At 35.8% G+C, this 17915-nt stretch overlaps 2 protein-coding genes across 2 annotated transcripts in view; one reads left to right on the top strand and one right to left on the bottom strand.

The window, feature by feature from the left end:
- rad9b (RAD9 checkpoint clamp component B) overlaps nucleotides 1–17915 on the top strand; it is a 56505-nt gene that overhangs the window by 19866 nt on the left and 18724 nt on the right. The window lies entirely within an intron of this gene.
- pptc7a (protein phosphatase targeting COQ7 a) lies at nucleotides 377–16249 on the bottom strand. The gene is made up of 6 exons (XM_079636542.1): nucleotides 15700–16249; nucleotides 10077–10256; nucleotides 7002–7200; nucleotides 3186–3309; nucleotides 2967–3096; nucleotides 377–1735 (listed from the first exon to the last, which is right to left on the bottom strand). Exons 1-6 carry the CDS (start codon nucleotides 15899–15901, stop codon nucleotides 1677–1679), a joined length of 894 nt encoding a protein of 297 aa, XP_079492668.1. The 5' UTR covers nucleotides 15902–16249; the 3' UTR covers nucleotides 377–1676.

The raw sequence follows: 17915 nt of genomic DNA on the forward strand, positions 1-17915 counted from the left end.
TTATGAATAGCTAATTTTAAATGAGAAATTACATGCAGTATTTGCTTTTTAAATATTTGTCACACAATTGGTAATTTGTCACACCGCAACATTACCTTTAAGTGAACTACAAATAAAGCTAAAATCACATTACAAGGTTTGCTTGAAGCAAAAAAAAGAAAACGGTTTTGAAAATTGTAGAAAAATATAAGACTTAATGTCTTAATATAATCACAAAAAAATATATATACGTATATATATTATATACACAGTATTTTGTTGTAAAGTTAAATGTGAAATATAAAGTAAAGTAAAATATAAATGTGTATATAGTTGATTTTATACAATATATAACTGCAATGGTTCATGGGAAATGAAAAACAGCAACCTACAGAAGTTATAAAAATATAACTTTATTAGATCATGACATACCCACTGAAAGCATTCACAGATGCTAGCATTAGCTTTGTGCGTAAACACTTCGAGGGATATTTTAAATTTTAATTTTACAAAAAAGTTTTTTTTCAACAGAATCCACACAATTATCAAATATATTCTCATATACATCTGATGTGTAATAACTACACTTTCCAAATGCATACATGTCATACATAAATATACAGCCGGTTTTCCAAATATCTACAGATCGTAAACGTTCCTCTCTCACATTCACGCTACATGCATGTGATGTGAACCTCTTAAAAGTGGTTTAAGTGGGACTGTTTTTTTTCCTCTCTCTCTCAACACATCCCACAATCCCTTGCAGTCTGATTTAAAAAAAAACTCAACAGTGTGGAGTAATACTGTTTTAAATTAAGAAATATGAAGTGAAAGGTTTCCGTCTCCCCAAGAACTGTAATTTGCCCTGTACTTTGAATTGCTTACACAAACACCCGTCCTACTATTTTATTATTCTATGTAATAATGAGAACTTGTCTTGAGAAAAGTGTTAAGATCTCAGAAGAAAGGCATTTCTATTGTTGATCGTTAACTTTGACAGTATTTTGAGGAGGTTAAGCGTCATAATCAATGTAGTATCGTAAAGTTACGCAACAACACTTGACGACAAACTGTCCATTTGCTAGTGAAGAGTTTGTAGTAGTCACTGATGCTTAATAACCTCACATCTCAGCTGACGTCTGTCCAGCGGATACAGATCGGGTGTCTTTTAAAATAGAAAGTAAACAGGCAAAACGTGCCATCTCCAGACTCATGTAACTTGAGGGCATCTCCATTAGGCTTTTGCAAAGTCAAAGAATCCAATGGCACAACGCTTCCATCTTAACGTTTCTTCTTGATACGGAAACTTCTTTTTTTTTGGGACGCTTATCCCTAATCAAATTATTTCTTTCTGCTTTGCTTTTCCCTCGTCGTTTCTCCATTTTTACCTTCTAAACCACATCATTAACAAACTACTCATTCATCACTGGACGGCAGAAACACTTGTGATTCTTTTAGACGTTCTAGAAAAGAGTTGTAGCCCTTTAGCAGTCCGTATCAAGGTGATCTTCTCCTTGAGCATCATCAGAAGTACAGTCTAGTAAGGTTGACGAACCCAGGGAACAGATGTGGGCTTAAAGTCCCCCGCCACAAACAGAAAACTCAAACAGCCCTCAATCCCGCCAGCAGGAAACAGCTGCCAGTCCAGTGACTGAGAGGAAGACAACAAGAGAAGCATTTTGCAGCCCTTGCGAACATTAGTCTGTGTACTCCGCTACAATTGACAGCAGAACAGTGATGTCATCTGGCTTCCCTCCTTTGGAAAGAAGAGAAAGAGGGAATTATTGTCAGGCAAATGTCAACACCACATATTTACTCGACATCTACGATGTTCACATGTGCCATTGAATACATGTCAGTTAGGAAAATAAAAACGCATCAATCTGATAACGGGTAACAACACTTTACAATAAGGTCTCTAGTCAATGTTAGTTTGCTAACAATGAGCAATACATTTGTTACACTATTTATTTGAATATTTGTTAGTAAATACAAATACAATGGTTCATCGTTAGCTCATGTTAGCACAAGTCCATTAAATAATATTAACTGATGCAACTTTTGATTGTAATAATGTTTTAGTAAATGTTATATTAAACATTAACCAAGATTAATAAATGCTTTAGAAGGACTTTTCAGTGTTAGTTCATGTTAACAAATGGAACCTTATTGTAAAGTGTTACCTGATAATGAATTAAATACATTAATACAAAATTAACACAATATTACCTATGCATTAATTTCATTCAAAATGCAATTCTTGACCTATTTTCAGTCGAATAATCCAACTAACAATGATCCTGCGTTCGATTATTTTTAAAACAGTTATTTTTACATTTTGCATTTATCCAAAGCAAATTTTAAGCATTTAAAATAAGTATTTTTATGAGCTCATGCATTTTCTACTTCAGACATTCGTGTCGTCACAATTTTGAAAATGATTATGAATACTAAAATAATTGAATTAAAGTTTTATTTTAGTATAATTGATATGCCATTATAGTTTAAATATTTTGAGTTAGTATTTTTGTATTTTCCACTTTCATTTTAAAGTTTTAGAAAGTTTATGTTTTATTCCTGTTTTAGTTGTTTTAATAAACTAAATAATTGAAAAATGTTGCTTTAACAACTAGCTGAAATATATATTTTTAATATTTTATTTCATTTCAAGTAACAAAAGTGGTTTTTTTTGGGGGGGGGGGGGGGGGGGGGGGTTCTCAAGTAACAAACTGTTTACGTTTTAGGTAACTATACTAACCCTGAATTGAACCAAAACTAAATTGTGACAATTAAAATTTTTATAGTGCATTGAACTATACAGTAAAAGTATGTCAAATGAATAAATTTAAATGTACTTGATTTCAGAGCAAGTGTATACACATTAGCATCAAAGAAAATGGTAAAGAGAAAGCAAATCAGGAAAAGTTGTAGCTTGTTCAAAAAGAATGAAATAACAATTTAGTCATATTTAAAACAGTATCTCTCACCTCTGACATTTAAGCCATTATCGCAGGCAAACTGTGCAAAAGGAGACATGTAATTGGGGTCGTATGCTAAAACATGGGCCTGTTCAGCAATACTTTTGGCTGTTTGCTGGATGCTTTCATAGTTGGTATTCTGAAAGCAGAGCACACAAGTCGTATTAAGGTCGGCTGGAAGACAGAAAAATTGACAGAGTGAAGTGTTGTACGTAGATGTTCCGGTACCTTGAGTTTTTTGAGTTCTTGTAAAATCATGTAGTCTGGCATGTTGTCAAAGAGACCATCTGTAGCTGTGAGTATAATGTCTCCCAACTGGACATCGAAGGATGAGCTATCAGCAGCATCAGGGCTGTGGGAAACAAGAGGACACTTTCAATGCAAGTAAACTCAAGTAAACCCTTCTCACAATGTATCTCAATGTCTTTAGGTCACCTCAACAATCCATCAAAAGCAACTAACTGCACATTCTGTGCCGTCCCAGTTGAAATATGTTAGTAGCTCTAATATATACAGTAAGCGTTGCAGTTTGCTGACCATATTTAGAAGCACAGTTGAAAAGAATAAAAGCAGTTTCGGTGTAAGAAGCTTTTAGCTTGATCCTCATTACAGTATAAAGCACGCAGAACACACAGTTCAGCTGTGAAGTGTCCTGTTCTGTTCCATGAAGTCAGTAGCAGACACTGATGCGAATACACTGGCTGTCATTCCCTTCGTCTGTACCGCGCCCCCCGGGTCATGGGTTTAAACATGATACTTAGTTTGAATAAAAAATTCAAAGAATTATAGAAGTGGAAACGGTTTAAAAAAATTGAACAGTATTAAAGATTTAGACCTGCAAAATGAAGAATATCTGGCCTCAGAGAACTACTTCTACTAGCTCATCTGTCAAAGAGAAACCAGCTAATGTCAGGGCTTTACTGACGCCATGCTAAGGTTGTCTCCATTAGTCATGTGTCTGGAAAGATTAAAATGAACTGAATGTACAGTGAACACACCCATACTAAAGTTGACAAAAAAAAAAATCATCTTTTGGAAATTGGTTTTAACGCCTTAATTAAAACTCCAACCTTTAAGGACACCAATTTTCTTTGTGAATGAATTAATATATCGTAAATAAATAAAAAAATGTTCTTCCTTAAGATACAGGGTGCATAAGTCAGGACACACCTAAGTTAAATCCCCATAGAGGCAGGGAGATTTATATTTTTAAAGGCCAGTTATTTCATGGATCCAGGATATTATGCATCCTGATAAAGTTCCCTTGGCTTTTGAAATTAAAATAGCCGCACATCATCACACACCCTTCACCATACCTAGATTGGCATGGTTATATTTCAGTTCGCCTCATCATTAGATATGATCTTATGGAAAGTACCCCATGCCAATCTCTAGGTATCCTGACTTATGCACCCTGTATTTTAAGAAAGAACATTTATTTATTTACGATACATTACTCAAAGGTTGTCCTTAAAGGTTAGAGTTTTCCTCATTTTTTTTAAATTAAGGCATTAAGATCAATTTCCAAAAGATAATTTTTTTATTCATCTTTTTAGTCAACTTTAGCATAGGTGTGTTCACTTATGCTAAGCACTGTAGCTCAGAGCAGAAACAGCCCAACACCACCACCACTTAACCGTGATAAATTCACTGTAAATCACTGACTTAGGCTGTGTCCACCAAAGCGTTTTTAGCCAGCTGAAAACACCTAGCTGTGTGCGCTTGAGAGCGTTTTGGCAGCGCAGTTTTTTTTTAGTTGAGACGCTATGATACAGAATACCCGTTGGTCAGTGTGATATTAAAAAAAAACACACCAGCCGCGCGAAAAAACGCTTTGGTGGACACATGGCCTTAGGGTCATGTTTACTAGACAGAGTGGGAGTCCCAAGTATTATAATGGGGAGAGTTGGAGAAAAACCTGGCAACCTACTCCTAAAAATCATTGTTAAGAAAATTAAAGGTAGGGTAGGTAGAATTTATATAAAAAACTTTTTACCAAATTTGTTTCAACTTTCTATATATATCAATGCATAATTAAAATGTAAGTACTCTGATAAAAAGAGTATAAAAATCGAGTGACTCTAGACCGTTTAATCTGCATTAAACACAGCTCATTATTTCCATTCGGGACGAAACAAAGGATTGGCTTAGGCGACTGTCACTCTCCGTCGCCATGACTACCGCCGCTATTACTGGCTCTGCCCACGTGCGTGTACCGGTTTTTAGGTGAGAGTGAATGGAATTAATGAGCTGTGTTTAATGCAGATTAAACGGTCTAGAGTCACTCGATTTTTATACTCTTTTTTTTCAGAGTACTTGCATTTTAATTATGTATTGGTATATAAAGACAGTTTAAACTAATTTGAATAAAAGTAGGGCTGTGCACGCAGTGGTGCTCGGGCACGAGACATGAAGGCATCTGATTGGTTCTTTACATTCGCACCGAATGGCAGTGATTGGTCAGAGTTTTTACTGTCCTACAGCTGCTACAGAGGTCAGATTTTTTTCATTCCTTTTTCAGAACACATAATGTATTGACTACTATCAGAATGGAAGGACCATTTCACCCAGTATAAAAAAAAATGTTTCTGAAGAGGATTACCAACCCTACCTTTAACTGACAGTCTATTGCGTATAGCGAGAGATGGCTAGACAATAGGTAAAAAAACACCTTAATTTTCTGATAATATCCTTAGCACATCACCTCATTTCTCAAAGTCTGAAAACGGAGCTAAGTTTCAGCTTTTCCTCAGCGCTAGTATACACAGTGATACAAACAGTAATGGTGGCATCAGTTTTACCGTATCAATTAGAGCACGAGTCTAATTCTTTGGAAGTGCATGCAAAAATATATTTGCTTTTGTAGCACTAGTTTGAGGGCGGGTCAAAGTAGATGTTTGCGGGCAGCCAATGAAGAGCCCATAGGCTGGCATTATGCAGATTTGTTACAAACCTACGTAGGTTCGTGCAGGAATAAAGACTGGAGTTGCTGACGACAGGCAGTTAAGAATCGATTCTTTTGGGAGACGTTAACTCCATTTATCGTGGACTTTGAGCCTCTTGAACTCATTCACAAATATGAAAGGTAATATTTGAAAAAGCATAATAGGGGCACTTCTGAATTTAGTGATGTACTCTTTGCAGTCATGCAAATTGCATTGTTTTCAATTTGCTGAAATAACCAAAAAGAGGCTTTGAATCAAAGTGTGATGCAAGCCCTGAATTATGACGGACCAAATGATGGTCCCACTTTATATTAAGTGGCTTTAAGTACTATGTACTTACATCGAAATTAACAATTTGATAAAATGGACTTATTGTGTACATATATGTTTTTACATTGTACTTATATTTTAAAAATACCAGCATGTAATTACAGCTGTAATTAATTTATGCAATTACATTTGTAATTACACTGTTGACCCTTCCATTACACCTTAACCCACCCTTAAACTTAACCATACCAGCACACCTGTCCCTAACCTTACCCCTATCACACCTCAATAGCAGCAAAAGTGTTTTACAATACAACATGAACACAATAAGTACATTGTACTTATTTTTCGATGTAAGTACATAGTACTTAAAGCCACTTAATATAAAGTGGGACCATTAAGGATCAATAATTAAAACAGCCTTAACATGATGTCTTAAAAAGCTTGAGAATAAATCTAGATAATGCAAAAAATTATGTGTTAATGTGGAGGCTAGAGTAAAAGTTAATATAAGCTAAGATCCTTTTTTAGGATAGATTAAGCTTGGTGCACAGTTATCAAATTTATTTTTTTGACAAATAAAATCTGTTCTAATCTGAAATAGGAGAATAGAGATCATTACGTGTCCTAGACAGTAGAGTAGACGCTGTAGTGTTCACACAGAGGGACACATTTCTCTCCAGGAGGAACTGATTATCCAGTCGAGTTAATAACCAGGCTCTCAGAGTGAGGACCTAATCATGCTCTCGTACTGACAGCCAGGGGATTACGTCTCGCTTGGGGACACGATGCTGTTGCATAATCAGAAAGCTCAGAGTGAGGGTCTCACCTGTCGCTGAGAACGGAGCCCTCTGCCTCAGGAGGGGCGATCGAGAGCTGGAAAGGGGTGTTGAAGTAATGCTGCTGTTCATCAGACCTGTGCACCACCTCTCCACCTCGAACCACCAGAAAGCCAGAGTCTCCAAGGTTAGCCGTGTGTAGCCGGTGACTCTGCCTATCTAGTACCACGATGCACGCTGTACTGCTTCCTAAAGTAGAGAAAGATGCTTAATCAGTTACATGATAGGTCATTTAAAAGCATAACAATTTTATTTAAAGGTCCCATATTGTCAAAACTGAAATTTCCTGGCTTTCTTCATGATAACAGAGGTCTAGGGGCTGTGAAACTAGCATATAAGTTTAAAAACAGTCGATCCACAGACAAATGCATAAAGTAGCTGTGCCTTTTCACAAGCCGTTGTGACTTCCGTATAAATGTGATCAGAACTACTCAGTCTCCGCCTTCAGTCACCACCCCCACCAATGCCGGGTCACTCATTAAACAACAGGCCAATCAGAAGAGAGGCTCATGAATATTAAGTAGACAGGCCAAAATCAACCTGTTCTTGGCAGAGCTCCTGAGAAAGGAGCTGTGAAATATATATTGAGATGTTTTTTGGTACTTATCCCGCAAATATAATTCTTAAGGACATCAAAACCTAAAATAAAACTTCAGAAAGGTGTACAATATGGGACCTTTAAGTTAGCTATGCACCAAATTTGAATTTATAAAACGGATAGTTCCGGTCCTTGATTCTGATTGGTTGAGCCACGTTCGAAGACGTTGTAAATTACTCAACAAACACACACCTGTGACCGCATTACATTAGTGTTACTGCGCAACTGCCGTTTGTGATTCTTTGTTGCTGCATGTTGCTTAGCAACCTCTTCGGAACTACATTGCTTGGCGGAGGAATAAGTGTGTTATAATGAAGTTATTTTTTTTGTTGCTGGTGTATTTTATGAATACAATAAATATTAAAATTAATATTTTTATGGAGTAACTATTTTATAAAAGCAAAAAGCCCCTTGAAGCCGTGTTTTACAGTGGCTTTAGAACAGCTAAGCTCCGCGTCGTACCTAACAACGCCGCTCAGCTTCGCGGGGCTTATTGCTTGCTTTATGAAAACATTCTGCCTAAAATTAAATTAATCTTCATTTTGATGAACCGATATCTTTGTCCATGCTGTTTTCAGTTAATGCATGAACAAAACATTATTTGTATAAAAACAAATAAGCTTTTTGCTTATGAAAAAGTGTCAGCTTTCGAATCGTCTATTTTCTAATGAAATTCAAACAATAAATGTTGTTTTGATACTCTTTAATGTGGTGTGACAGATCGCTGTAGTGCCTCAGTTCAAGTGGCACGTGACCCGATCATCTCTTCCCCTTCACTGCTAGTCATTGTATTAAATAAACATGAATGAACATCAGCAGGAATGTTGAAAGAACCAGTACAACTTACTGAAAGGTATCACGCTCTATTCATGTTTCAACTGCGAAAAGTCTTCAATAAAACAGCTCGAGAACAATATGTAATGTTACATTTTCCTCAGGAAAGCCATTTAGTGTCTATAGCTATTTGCTAAAATATTTAGCAAAATATTATTAAAAATATTGTATTATTAATAAAATATTTTTAGAGCAATTTGCGAAATATATGCACTATATTAATGTTCATTATTTTTACTTGACATTTATTATTTAATGTTTATGCCTGAATAAATCTGCCATGAAAACTATTTTTTTTAATGTTTGCATTTCAACAATGAATTGGAGTAGAAACAATTACATTAATTTGATATAAAAACTGCCATTGCAAATTGAAATGTTTATATCAAAGTCAAATTTTTTATATATTAATATGAGTAATTGATAATTAAATAAACATTATTTTCAGTGTTTCTTGTTCTAGCTTTTTAAAATTGTGCAGATTTAATGACAAAATCCAACCTTGTGACACAATACACTCTCTGTCCGTGACTCATCTAGCCCAGTGTGTTTTTGAGGGCAGCACACTGTACAAGTGACTCATTTCAGTCCATTACATTTTAGTTACGGCTTTGATCTTATCCAGAGAAAAATAAGCCAAAGCCCTTCCTAAAAGCATTTCGTTCCCAAGTCAGGAAAAATAAAACTTTACTCTTTTTGACTGTCCCAGAACATCCAGTCCTCAGTTTTATAGCATATATGTGTGTACTGTCTCACATGTCAGTGCATGCATAGTTAACATGCCATTGCACATGAACCCCTTAGGTTATGAATGTTAGTCTGATGCTAAAGTTACTTTGTGGAAAAACGGATCTTTAGTATGTAGCAAAATATAATAATATGACGCATTCTTCTGTTTACAGAAGTGAACGCAACACATAATTGAGCGACCGCACCTTAATTGAAGCCAGAGCATAATGTCAAAGCCTCCGAAACACATTATGATCTAATGTCTCTACACTTTAGATTTGAAAACTGAAAAACTTTCAAAAAGACAATTCAATGTAAATGCTTTTTCTGTGCAGCTTTCTCATTTAGACAATTTCATGTTTAGAGAGACTTCCATTGTCAAGTCAAGTCATCTTCATTTATAAAGCACTTTTAACAATGTAGATTGTTTCAAAGCAGCTTTACAGTGATAAACAACATATAATTTAAGGTAACAGATTGTTTTGTCTTTATAGCGGTTCTTGAATAAAGATATTTTCCAGCTAAAGTTAGTTTTGATTGATTCACTTCCGTCGCAACGATCATTAGTTATTAAATTAGAGGCCGCTAAGACGACACCGTTCTCTCTACACAGACTTTAAACGCGAACCTGTGAGAAACGCTGATGACGCTCACGTGCGCATTAAGAATTAAGTCTATAGTTATGTGCATTTTAATATATGTGCGCAGATTTGTAATTCCCTACAAACCAAGCCTTAACAAACTAATTGTCTGGCCTTTAACATTTTTGATACAGAATTTGATCACTTCGGGGTAGATACGCGAAACCAAAATTAATGCATTGTACAGCATACTGCACACTTCTGTTTCTACTTGTGAAATTAATCCACTTCATAATTCATAATCTAAAGCCGAATATGCTCACCTAAAAGCGGTACTTTGTTCTGAAGTAGCTCATAGTAGCTGGTGGTGAGGATTCCCACTGGGTTGCTTGGCACAAATCTCCCTTCTTTGACGAGCCGCTCACACGTCCTCATGAGCGTCCCAGAAAACTGAGACGGGTCGACCCCATAGTCTCGCCAGCCACCCACTCCATCAGCCACACCTATAGGTGATATCACACAAACACAATGAGGGACAATACCATTAAAAGCTGCGTTTTATAAATGGTTAACAAGCAACAACACAACTTCCAATTGCTGTAATGTTTCTGTGCAGCTATTTTGCATCTACAGAGAGAAATTCATAATTATATTCAGAAAGGATGCATTAAATTGATCAAAAGTGACAGTAACAACATTTATAATGTTACAAATATTTTGATACTGTTCTTTTGAACTTTCTATTAATCAACGAATCCTGAAAATAAAATGTATCATGGTTAACTTAACACAAAAATATGAAGCAGCACAACTGTTTTCAACATTAATAATCAGAAATGTTTCTTGAGCAGCAAATCATCATATTATACTGATTTCTGAAGGATCATGTGACACTGAAGACTGGAGTAATGATGCTGAAATTTTAGTTTTGCATCACAGGAATAAATAAAACCAAAAATAGTTGTTTGTACTGTAGTAGTACTAATATTTCACAATATTATTGATTTTACTGTATTTTTCATCGAATATATGCAGCCTTGGTAAGCGTAAGAAAATAAAAAAACGTATTTTACAGACCCCAAGCTTTTGAATGGTAGTGTCCATAAATACACCGTAGTCAAAGGATAACGATATTGTATTACCATAATATAAAATGATTCATACTATGATGTAAGATTTTCATCAGCTAAGGTCAAACTGATGGGAAATCTTCTTGACCCACAAGCGAAAATGGACTTGAAAAGTAAAAAGTGGTTAAGAAGGAGATGAACTGTATCAGAACACTGTCTAATAATGACAATAAACCCAACCACAGGATTTCCCACTTATGTTATGTAGGGAAAGCATTTCTAAGCTGCTACTGTATATGAAGCACAATGGTTATGTTTAGTGATAGACTAATATGTTGGTTATCGGTTGACACCACTACATGCTAAGGATGAAAAGAGTAGGTTTTATTTAATTTCACTTTAAAGCTGCAATCCGTAGCTTTTTTGGGTTAAAATCATCCAAAATAATTTTTTGAGCAAGTACATAACCAGCCAGTGTTCAAAACTCTCTGCTTGCCTTAGCTCAATTCAAAACGGTTATAATATTTTTAATTCCAGTAGTACCACTGTGGATTTCCGCGGGAAATTTGAGTATGTCTTTGCATCATTACGTCACATCTGTACATATAAAGAAGAGTCTCGGCTAGTCGGCTATATTGCGTGTAAGGATGTTGGAGGTGGAGATTTATAGCCTTTTCTCACAGCACTTGATATAATTAAACTTTTTATTGAATTTTTTTTTATATAATTAAACGAGAATTAAGACTTTGGAGTGGCTACAGAAAAAAAGAGACTGCAACCGGCCCACAAGGATAATATCGGAAGGGCGTTAAATGTAGTGACGCAATGCTGATGTTGTTAACATATCATATCACATAAAACCTTGCAAATTATACTTTGTTCTTAAATTTTTTAAGTGATCGTTAGATTTAATCAGCGCGATTTACTGCAATGATTTTTTCCCTTAGTTGGTCAGAACAAAAGTGGATGTTGTACAGATGACATTTTCCAGTGAAAATTATTATGTTGGTCATACTTCCAAAAAGTATAATCTGTGATTGCGAATGCCAGTATCCACACCGGCGCGGTGACTGACAGCCACACACTTCTCAAAACACTGGATTCATCCGCGCTGTGCCGTGCCGAGGCACAACTCACGTGAAGTTGATAATTCCCCGAATAACTGCAATTGCAGATTTCAAACAGAGATGGCGACAAAGAGGAAAAACTGCAGACTGCGGCTTTAATATGCGATTTTGTGCACATTTGCCATTGAAAACCCCACATCTGTCAACCACTAATTATACTCAAGTACATAAAGTGATTTGCAGATTGTAAGATGCACCAGTCTTGATTGAATATTAAGAAAGCAAATGTTTACTGCCGACACCCCAAAGATGTCATGTGTGCATGCATTTCCAAATCAGTCCAACAGACAGGGAATTTCCCCTACAAAGCCCTCCCAGCTTCCTATCTGAGAATGAGCAGGAACCCTCGTTCGTGACCATACAAGGCAAGTCCCCTCGCATCGACCTGCGTCCTCTAGTGATCTCGCCTTAAAAGCACTGGGATTTCCAGAGATAGATTTGCTTGCTTGAAACTTGAAAAGTCTTGGTTGTCGTTTCTTAGGCCATCACAGGACCCTGCTCATGTGTTTGAGCTGTAGAAGAGGATTTAGATCCCAGGTTAATTTGACTTTGACGTATAGCAGTCCAGTAGAAACATGTTAGCAGGTCTACCAACGTCTAACATTTGATTTGTAGGCATACTCCTTATGAGTGGCTTAAATGACAGAGAAAACTGGTGCAGGTGAAACTGGAAAAATTAGAATATCGTGCAAAACTTCATTTATTTCAGTAATTCAACTTAAAAGGTGAAACTAATATATTATATAGACTCATTACATGCAAAGTGAGATATTTCAAGCCTTTATGTGTTATAATTTTGATGATTATGGATTACAGCTTATGAAAACCCCAAATTCAAAATTAGAATATTGTGAAAAGGTTTTCATAAACTGTAAGCCATAATCATCAAAATTATAACAAATAAAGGCTTGAAATTAGGGGTGTGCCCAAAAAATCGATTCACAGAAGAATCTAGATTCTCATTTGCAACGATTCAGAATCGATCTGAAATGTCCAAGAATCGATTTAATAAATAAATAAAATCAGCTGGCTGTTCGCCTCCATTTTTGTAACTAGCCTATACGGGACGTGAGCGGCAAATCACTAAAACAAAAAGGAAGCAAATGGATGAGAGGGAGATCTTTCGTTCCTACCATTTGCATGTGTTTTAAGTCCTGTCAGTTTAACAGGGCGCGCTTGACAGGGCATAAGAACGAGCAGAGAGAGAGCCGGCCGCGCGCGCGCACTCACCCGAGCGCTGTCTGCTCTCTCTCTCTCCCTCGCGCATATTAATCAAAATCAATTAATACGATGGTGTCGGAAAAAAACCTCTCCAGTGATGAAACGTTTTCTGTGTTGACAAATCTTGTGCGATATCCTAAACTGCCGAATGCATTGCTTGTTTTTTCTGTTTACATTTCATTGTGAATGCTGCTACGTCAGAGCGGCCAAAGCGTCAACAAGGTTTCCCCGTACTTTTTGACAAGCGTCCTTGACAGGGCGGCTATAGCTTTTTTGCAGATCAAGTCGGCGGCGGTGTGAACGTACAGTCAGCCGCCAGCTGCAGACCAACGCACACTGCAGTGCTTCACGAAACTCCCTGCCAACTCCGAGAGGGCAAAAAAAAAAAAAAACTCGGTCTATCGCTGCTTCATCGCCAGGTAGCTTAGGGGTAGGACTATTATTAATTTTGAAAGAAGCACTTTATTTTCATAACTTGTTATTCTTTAAGTTACTGTGTCTGACTGAGAAATATAGATGTTTTTTTGTCTTCACCGGTTGTGTTCTACATGATAATCGAATCGAATCGTTTTGAATCGAAAATCTTTTTGAATCGAAAATCGATTTTGAATCGAATCGTGGCCTCAAGAATCGGAATCGAATTGAATCGTGAGATGGTAAAAGATTCCCACCCCTACTTGAAATATCTCACTTTGCATGTAATGAGTCTATATAACATATTAATTTCACCTTTTAAGTTGAATTACTGAAATAAATTATGTTTTGCACTAGGGATGCATAACGATTAATCGCAATTAATCGTTTGCAGAATAAAAGTTTTTGTTTACATCATATATGTGTGTGTACTGTGTAAAATAATTATGTATAAATATACAAACAAGCATGTATAAATTTTAAGAAAAAATCTATTTATATATTAAGTATTTATAATTTTATATATAATATAAATTATATTTAAATATAAAAATGTATATAAACATGTGAATATTTTTAAAATCTATACATGCATGTGTGTGTATTTATAATTATTTGAAACAGTACACACACATATATGATGTAAACAAAAACTTTTATTCTGCAAACGATTAATTGCGATTAATCGTTATGCATCCCTATTTTGCACAATATTCAAATTTTTCGAGTTTCACCTGTAATCTGCTTCATCTTAAAACTGAACTTTAAAGGACTACTAGAAAACTCTTTAGAGATATTATTTCCTTGTAAAAAGTAATTGTATTCCCAAGCAAAGCATGAAGTAAAAGATGTGCTTTCAGTGAGGATCTCGAGACAAAGACTGAAAGCCAGGTCTGTGGCCTTCAGTGTTCATCTATTGTTTTGCACCCACATCTTTCAGATGCACTTCCTTGTAACTAGACAATGGATCTTCTGTTACACTAAAACTAACGTGCACTCTTGTTAACCCCCAAAAAGTTGCCATTCTCGGGTTAGAAGCAATGTGGTCTATGAGATTATGGAATAATGGTATGAAATATTACACCACTGCAAATTCTAGCAGCGATATAACTGAACCACATTCAATACTGCCCACATTTTTTATTTTAAGTACCGGTACAAGCCACGTTGAGCTATCAATTCTGATGAAATGATTGTGTAGATATATAAAAAGGATTATTTATTAATCTCATATCACTTTTTGCACACTTCATAGACAGCACTGTGTATTGCTTTTTTTCTACAATAACTAACAGTTCATACCCTCCAGTCACGTGGAGCACCAAACATTAGAAACGGGCTCCCACTCATTTTATACTCTTTAATTGTTTGGTGACCGGTGAAGCAATTCTGGATTCATTTTTGGTTACACTTTATTTTAAGTGTATTGTTGTTACAATGTAATTAATTGGACATTTAACTTAAGTACTGAGTAATATTAAGTAACTACGTGCACTTAGCTACTATAGGGTTAGTAGTATTAGGATTAGAGTTTGGTTCAGGGTTAGTTGCGTGTAATTATGCATAATTTATATAGTTATTACTATAGTAACTACATCATGTAACATATGTAACAATGACACTGTAAAATAAATTGTTACCCATTTATTATGCAGTAGTAAAGGTAACGTTACAACAAGCATTAACACAAGTTTCCAATATTTTATTCCAATATACGTAGTAACAAATTAAGTGGAGATATTTTAAAGCAGTCAATGTTTACTATTATGAAACGAAATTAAAATCGCCTTATTATTTGCATGTATAAAATAATGTTATTTAAAACATTAAATAACTACTATATATAACTATATACTACTATATATAGTTATAATGTATATAATATAATTATACTTTATACTGCTATATAGTTAATTTCATTAATTGATTTTTAAAATATAAATATACCCATTGCAAAGGCTTTTGTTGTTGTACCTACAAGCCACCGATGTGCGACAGTTGTGACGTCAGAAGCGATTTAACCACGATGATACTTGCCTGAACCAGTTCTTCCAAGCACATTATCTTTGCATACAACACAAATATGCTTTAATGTTTTTTTAGCGATTACATACCTAACACATCAGCAGATCTGTGTCGGGCTATGAAGCACGCGTCGTCACCATAACACATCCCTTTCTTCAAAATCCCCTTGCGAAAGTCCTTCCCGAAGCCGAAGCTGGCGGACACCAGGCTGTAGTCCCGGCTGTCGGTTTGAGAGAGTCCGCCGATGACCGCCCGGGCCACCAGTCGACCGTACGAGAGAACGGACAGCATCACCACCCCCGGTTAACGTTAGTTAGACTCGGTACTAACAACAGATCCACGGCCCTTGATGACGTCTGGAGGTGTCACTCACTCACAGCAACCGTTATTAAACGACCTTACAACCGCATCAACTTCCAAAACCTCGCTGCCTTTACGAACCAATCACCGATCTGTCGCATTCAGCTCTCCATCGCGATCGATCCGATGTGATTCAGAACATCCAAGTCGAACCGGGTTTTATAAAACTCCGTTTACTCGCGTTGAGCCCCATCGCTGCGCGCTCGCGTGTCTGTTGCTCGTGCACTGAAGGCCGCGGCGGCGCGCGACTGAAGTCTTGTGACTGCTGTGACGTCAGACGCCGTTACGCAACCCGTGTTCCTTTTTAATGGAGTATATAACAGTTTAATGGGGACCAGTGAAAGAATACACAGGCCTTTTAGTTCATTTATAAAATATCACGTACAAATTGAACCCGGTAGCACTTGATAAATTACGTATGATTTTTGTTGTTGTATAGGTTTGATTTTATGACTAAAAATGTCAGATGGAATAAGGATGTAATCACTCATAAGAAAAAAAAATCCTCACCTATCCTTGGATATTTACACGTGAGTGCACACAAGTGTTTAAACTTTTTTTTTTTTTTGATAAAGAATATTTTACAAATATAATGTATTTTGACTCATAAATATTAATAAATTGGGTTACTCCGTGTTTTTGTGGTGATGCAGGTAAAAAACAAATACATTGTTTAAGATTCCACTTGAAATATTCAGATTCTGGTTGTAAACAATCATATTTTATATAGTTTAATACAGATTTATGATTCGGAATAGACTATTTTAGGAGTCATATACAATTTAGGAGGGATAATGCATGTTAACAGCTTGTGATTTCAGTCCGTCAGTCCGAGAACATGGACTTCCTAACCTCTGGCCACTGGCCAGTGTCTGCAGCTCTCGGCACGTGTTGAACTTGCCTGAACCACTGATATGACAAGCATCGGTACTTTCAATTAAACCTGTCTTATGATGTTAGTTATGTGGTAGAAAAAGCCCCCTGGTTCCACAGACAAGGTTTAAGCTTATAGTCATACACTAAAATGCTTTAAAAAATTGAGCTGTTTTAACTGAAAGCAACTTGCACTTACATATCTTAAAATATGCCATTGTTTTGTCTCAAGATGCACACCAGTGATGTTTTTAAGGCATGTTTATAAATGTTCCCATTGAACGATGCCTAATCCTGTCTGTGAAACCAGGCCTAATAGTCTGGTAGTTTATAATGCTGAGGTTTGTCTATTTCCAATGGAGGTGTGTGTTATGAAATAGATGTTCTCACTCAAGGAAGTCTTTGCCTCCATCTAGTGCTCGTGCTGGCGCAGTACAGCTTCAGACAAATGAGAGTAATTAGCTGACACAAGCCAGAATAAATGTAAAAAAAAAAAAAAAAAAAAAAAAGTGATTATTTATAAGGTTATGTTGTCAACTTTTTATATATATATATAACTGATGTATTTAAAAAGTGTCATCTGAATGGCATCCTTTTTTTTAACGAAATTAATAATTTTATTCAGCAAGGATGTGTTAAATGGATAAAAAGCGATAGTAAATATTTATTGTTAGAAAATATTATATCATATATATATATTTTTATATAACTGATGTATTTAAAAAGTGTCACCTTTCTGTCTTGCATTAATCTTATACAACTTTTGTTATGTACTCGATTTTGTTCCCATGCTGCAGAAATGGCGTTAAAAAATAAATATAAATATCAATCAGTGACTAAATATTTTAGATATTCTTCTCTTTTTCTGTATCACTTATGCTATAACGTTCAATACTGCAATACAACGCTGGTATTTTCACTAAAAAATGCCTGGAAAGTCTAATATGTTGTTTCTTTTGACTAAATCATATGAAGCTTGTTTCAGTGCCAGTCTTTATATGCATGAGTTTTGATTCTGGGTTTTTTCAGCTATAGGTTAAAAAACACCCAGTCCTTTTAATAAACTCCTTCA

This window comes from Phoxinus phoxinus, assembly GCF_949152265.1.
Source record: "Phoxinus phoxinus genome assembly, chromosome: 15".
Lineage (NCBI taxonomy): Eukaryota > Metazoa > Chordata > Actinopteri > Cypriniformes > Leuciscidae > Phoxinus > Phoxinus phoxinus.

Coding starts and splice junctions, on each gene's coding strand:
- pptc7a (XM_079636542.1), bottom strand. CDS start 15,901: ATGCTGTCCGTTCTCTCGTACGGTCGACTGGTGGCCCGGGCGGTCATC. Junction 3,310..7,001: donor GGCTCCGTTCTCAGCGACAG/GTGAGACCCTCA, acceptor TGTTTCCCACAG/CCCTGATGCTGCTGATAGCT. Junction 1,736..2,966: donor TAATGGCTTAAATGTCAGAG/GTGAGAGATACT, acceptor TTCTTTCCAAAG/GAGGGAAGCCAGATGACATC.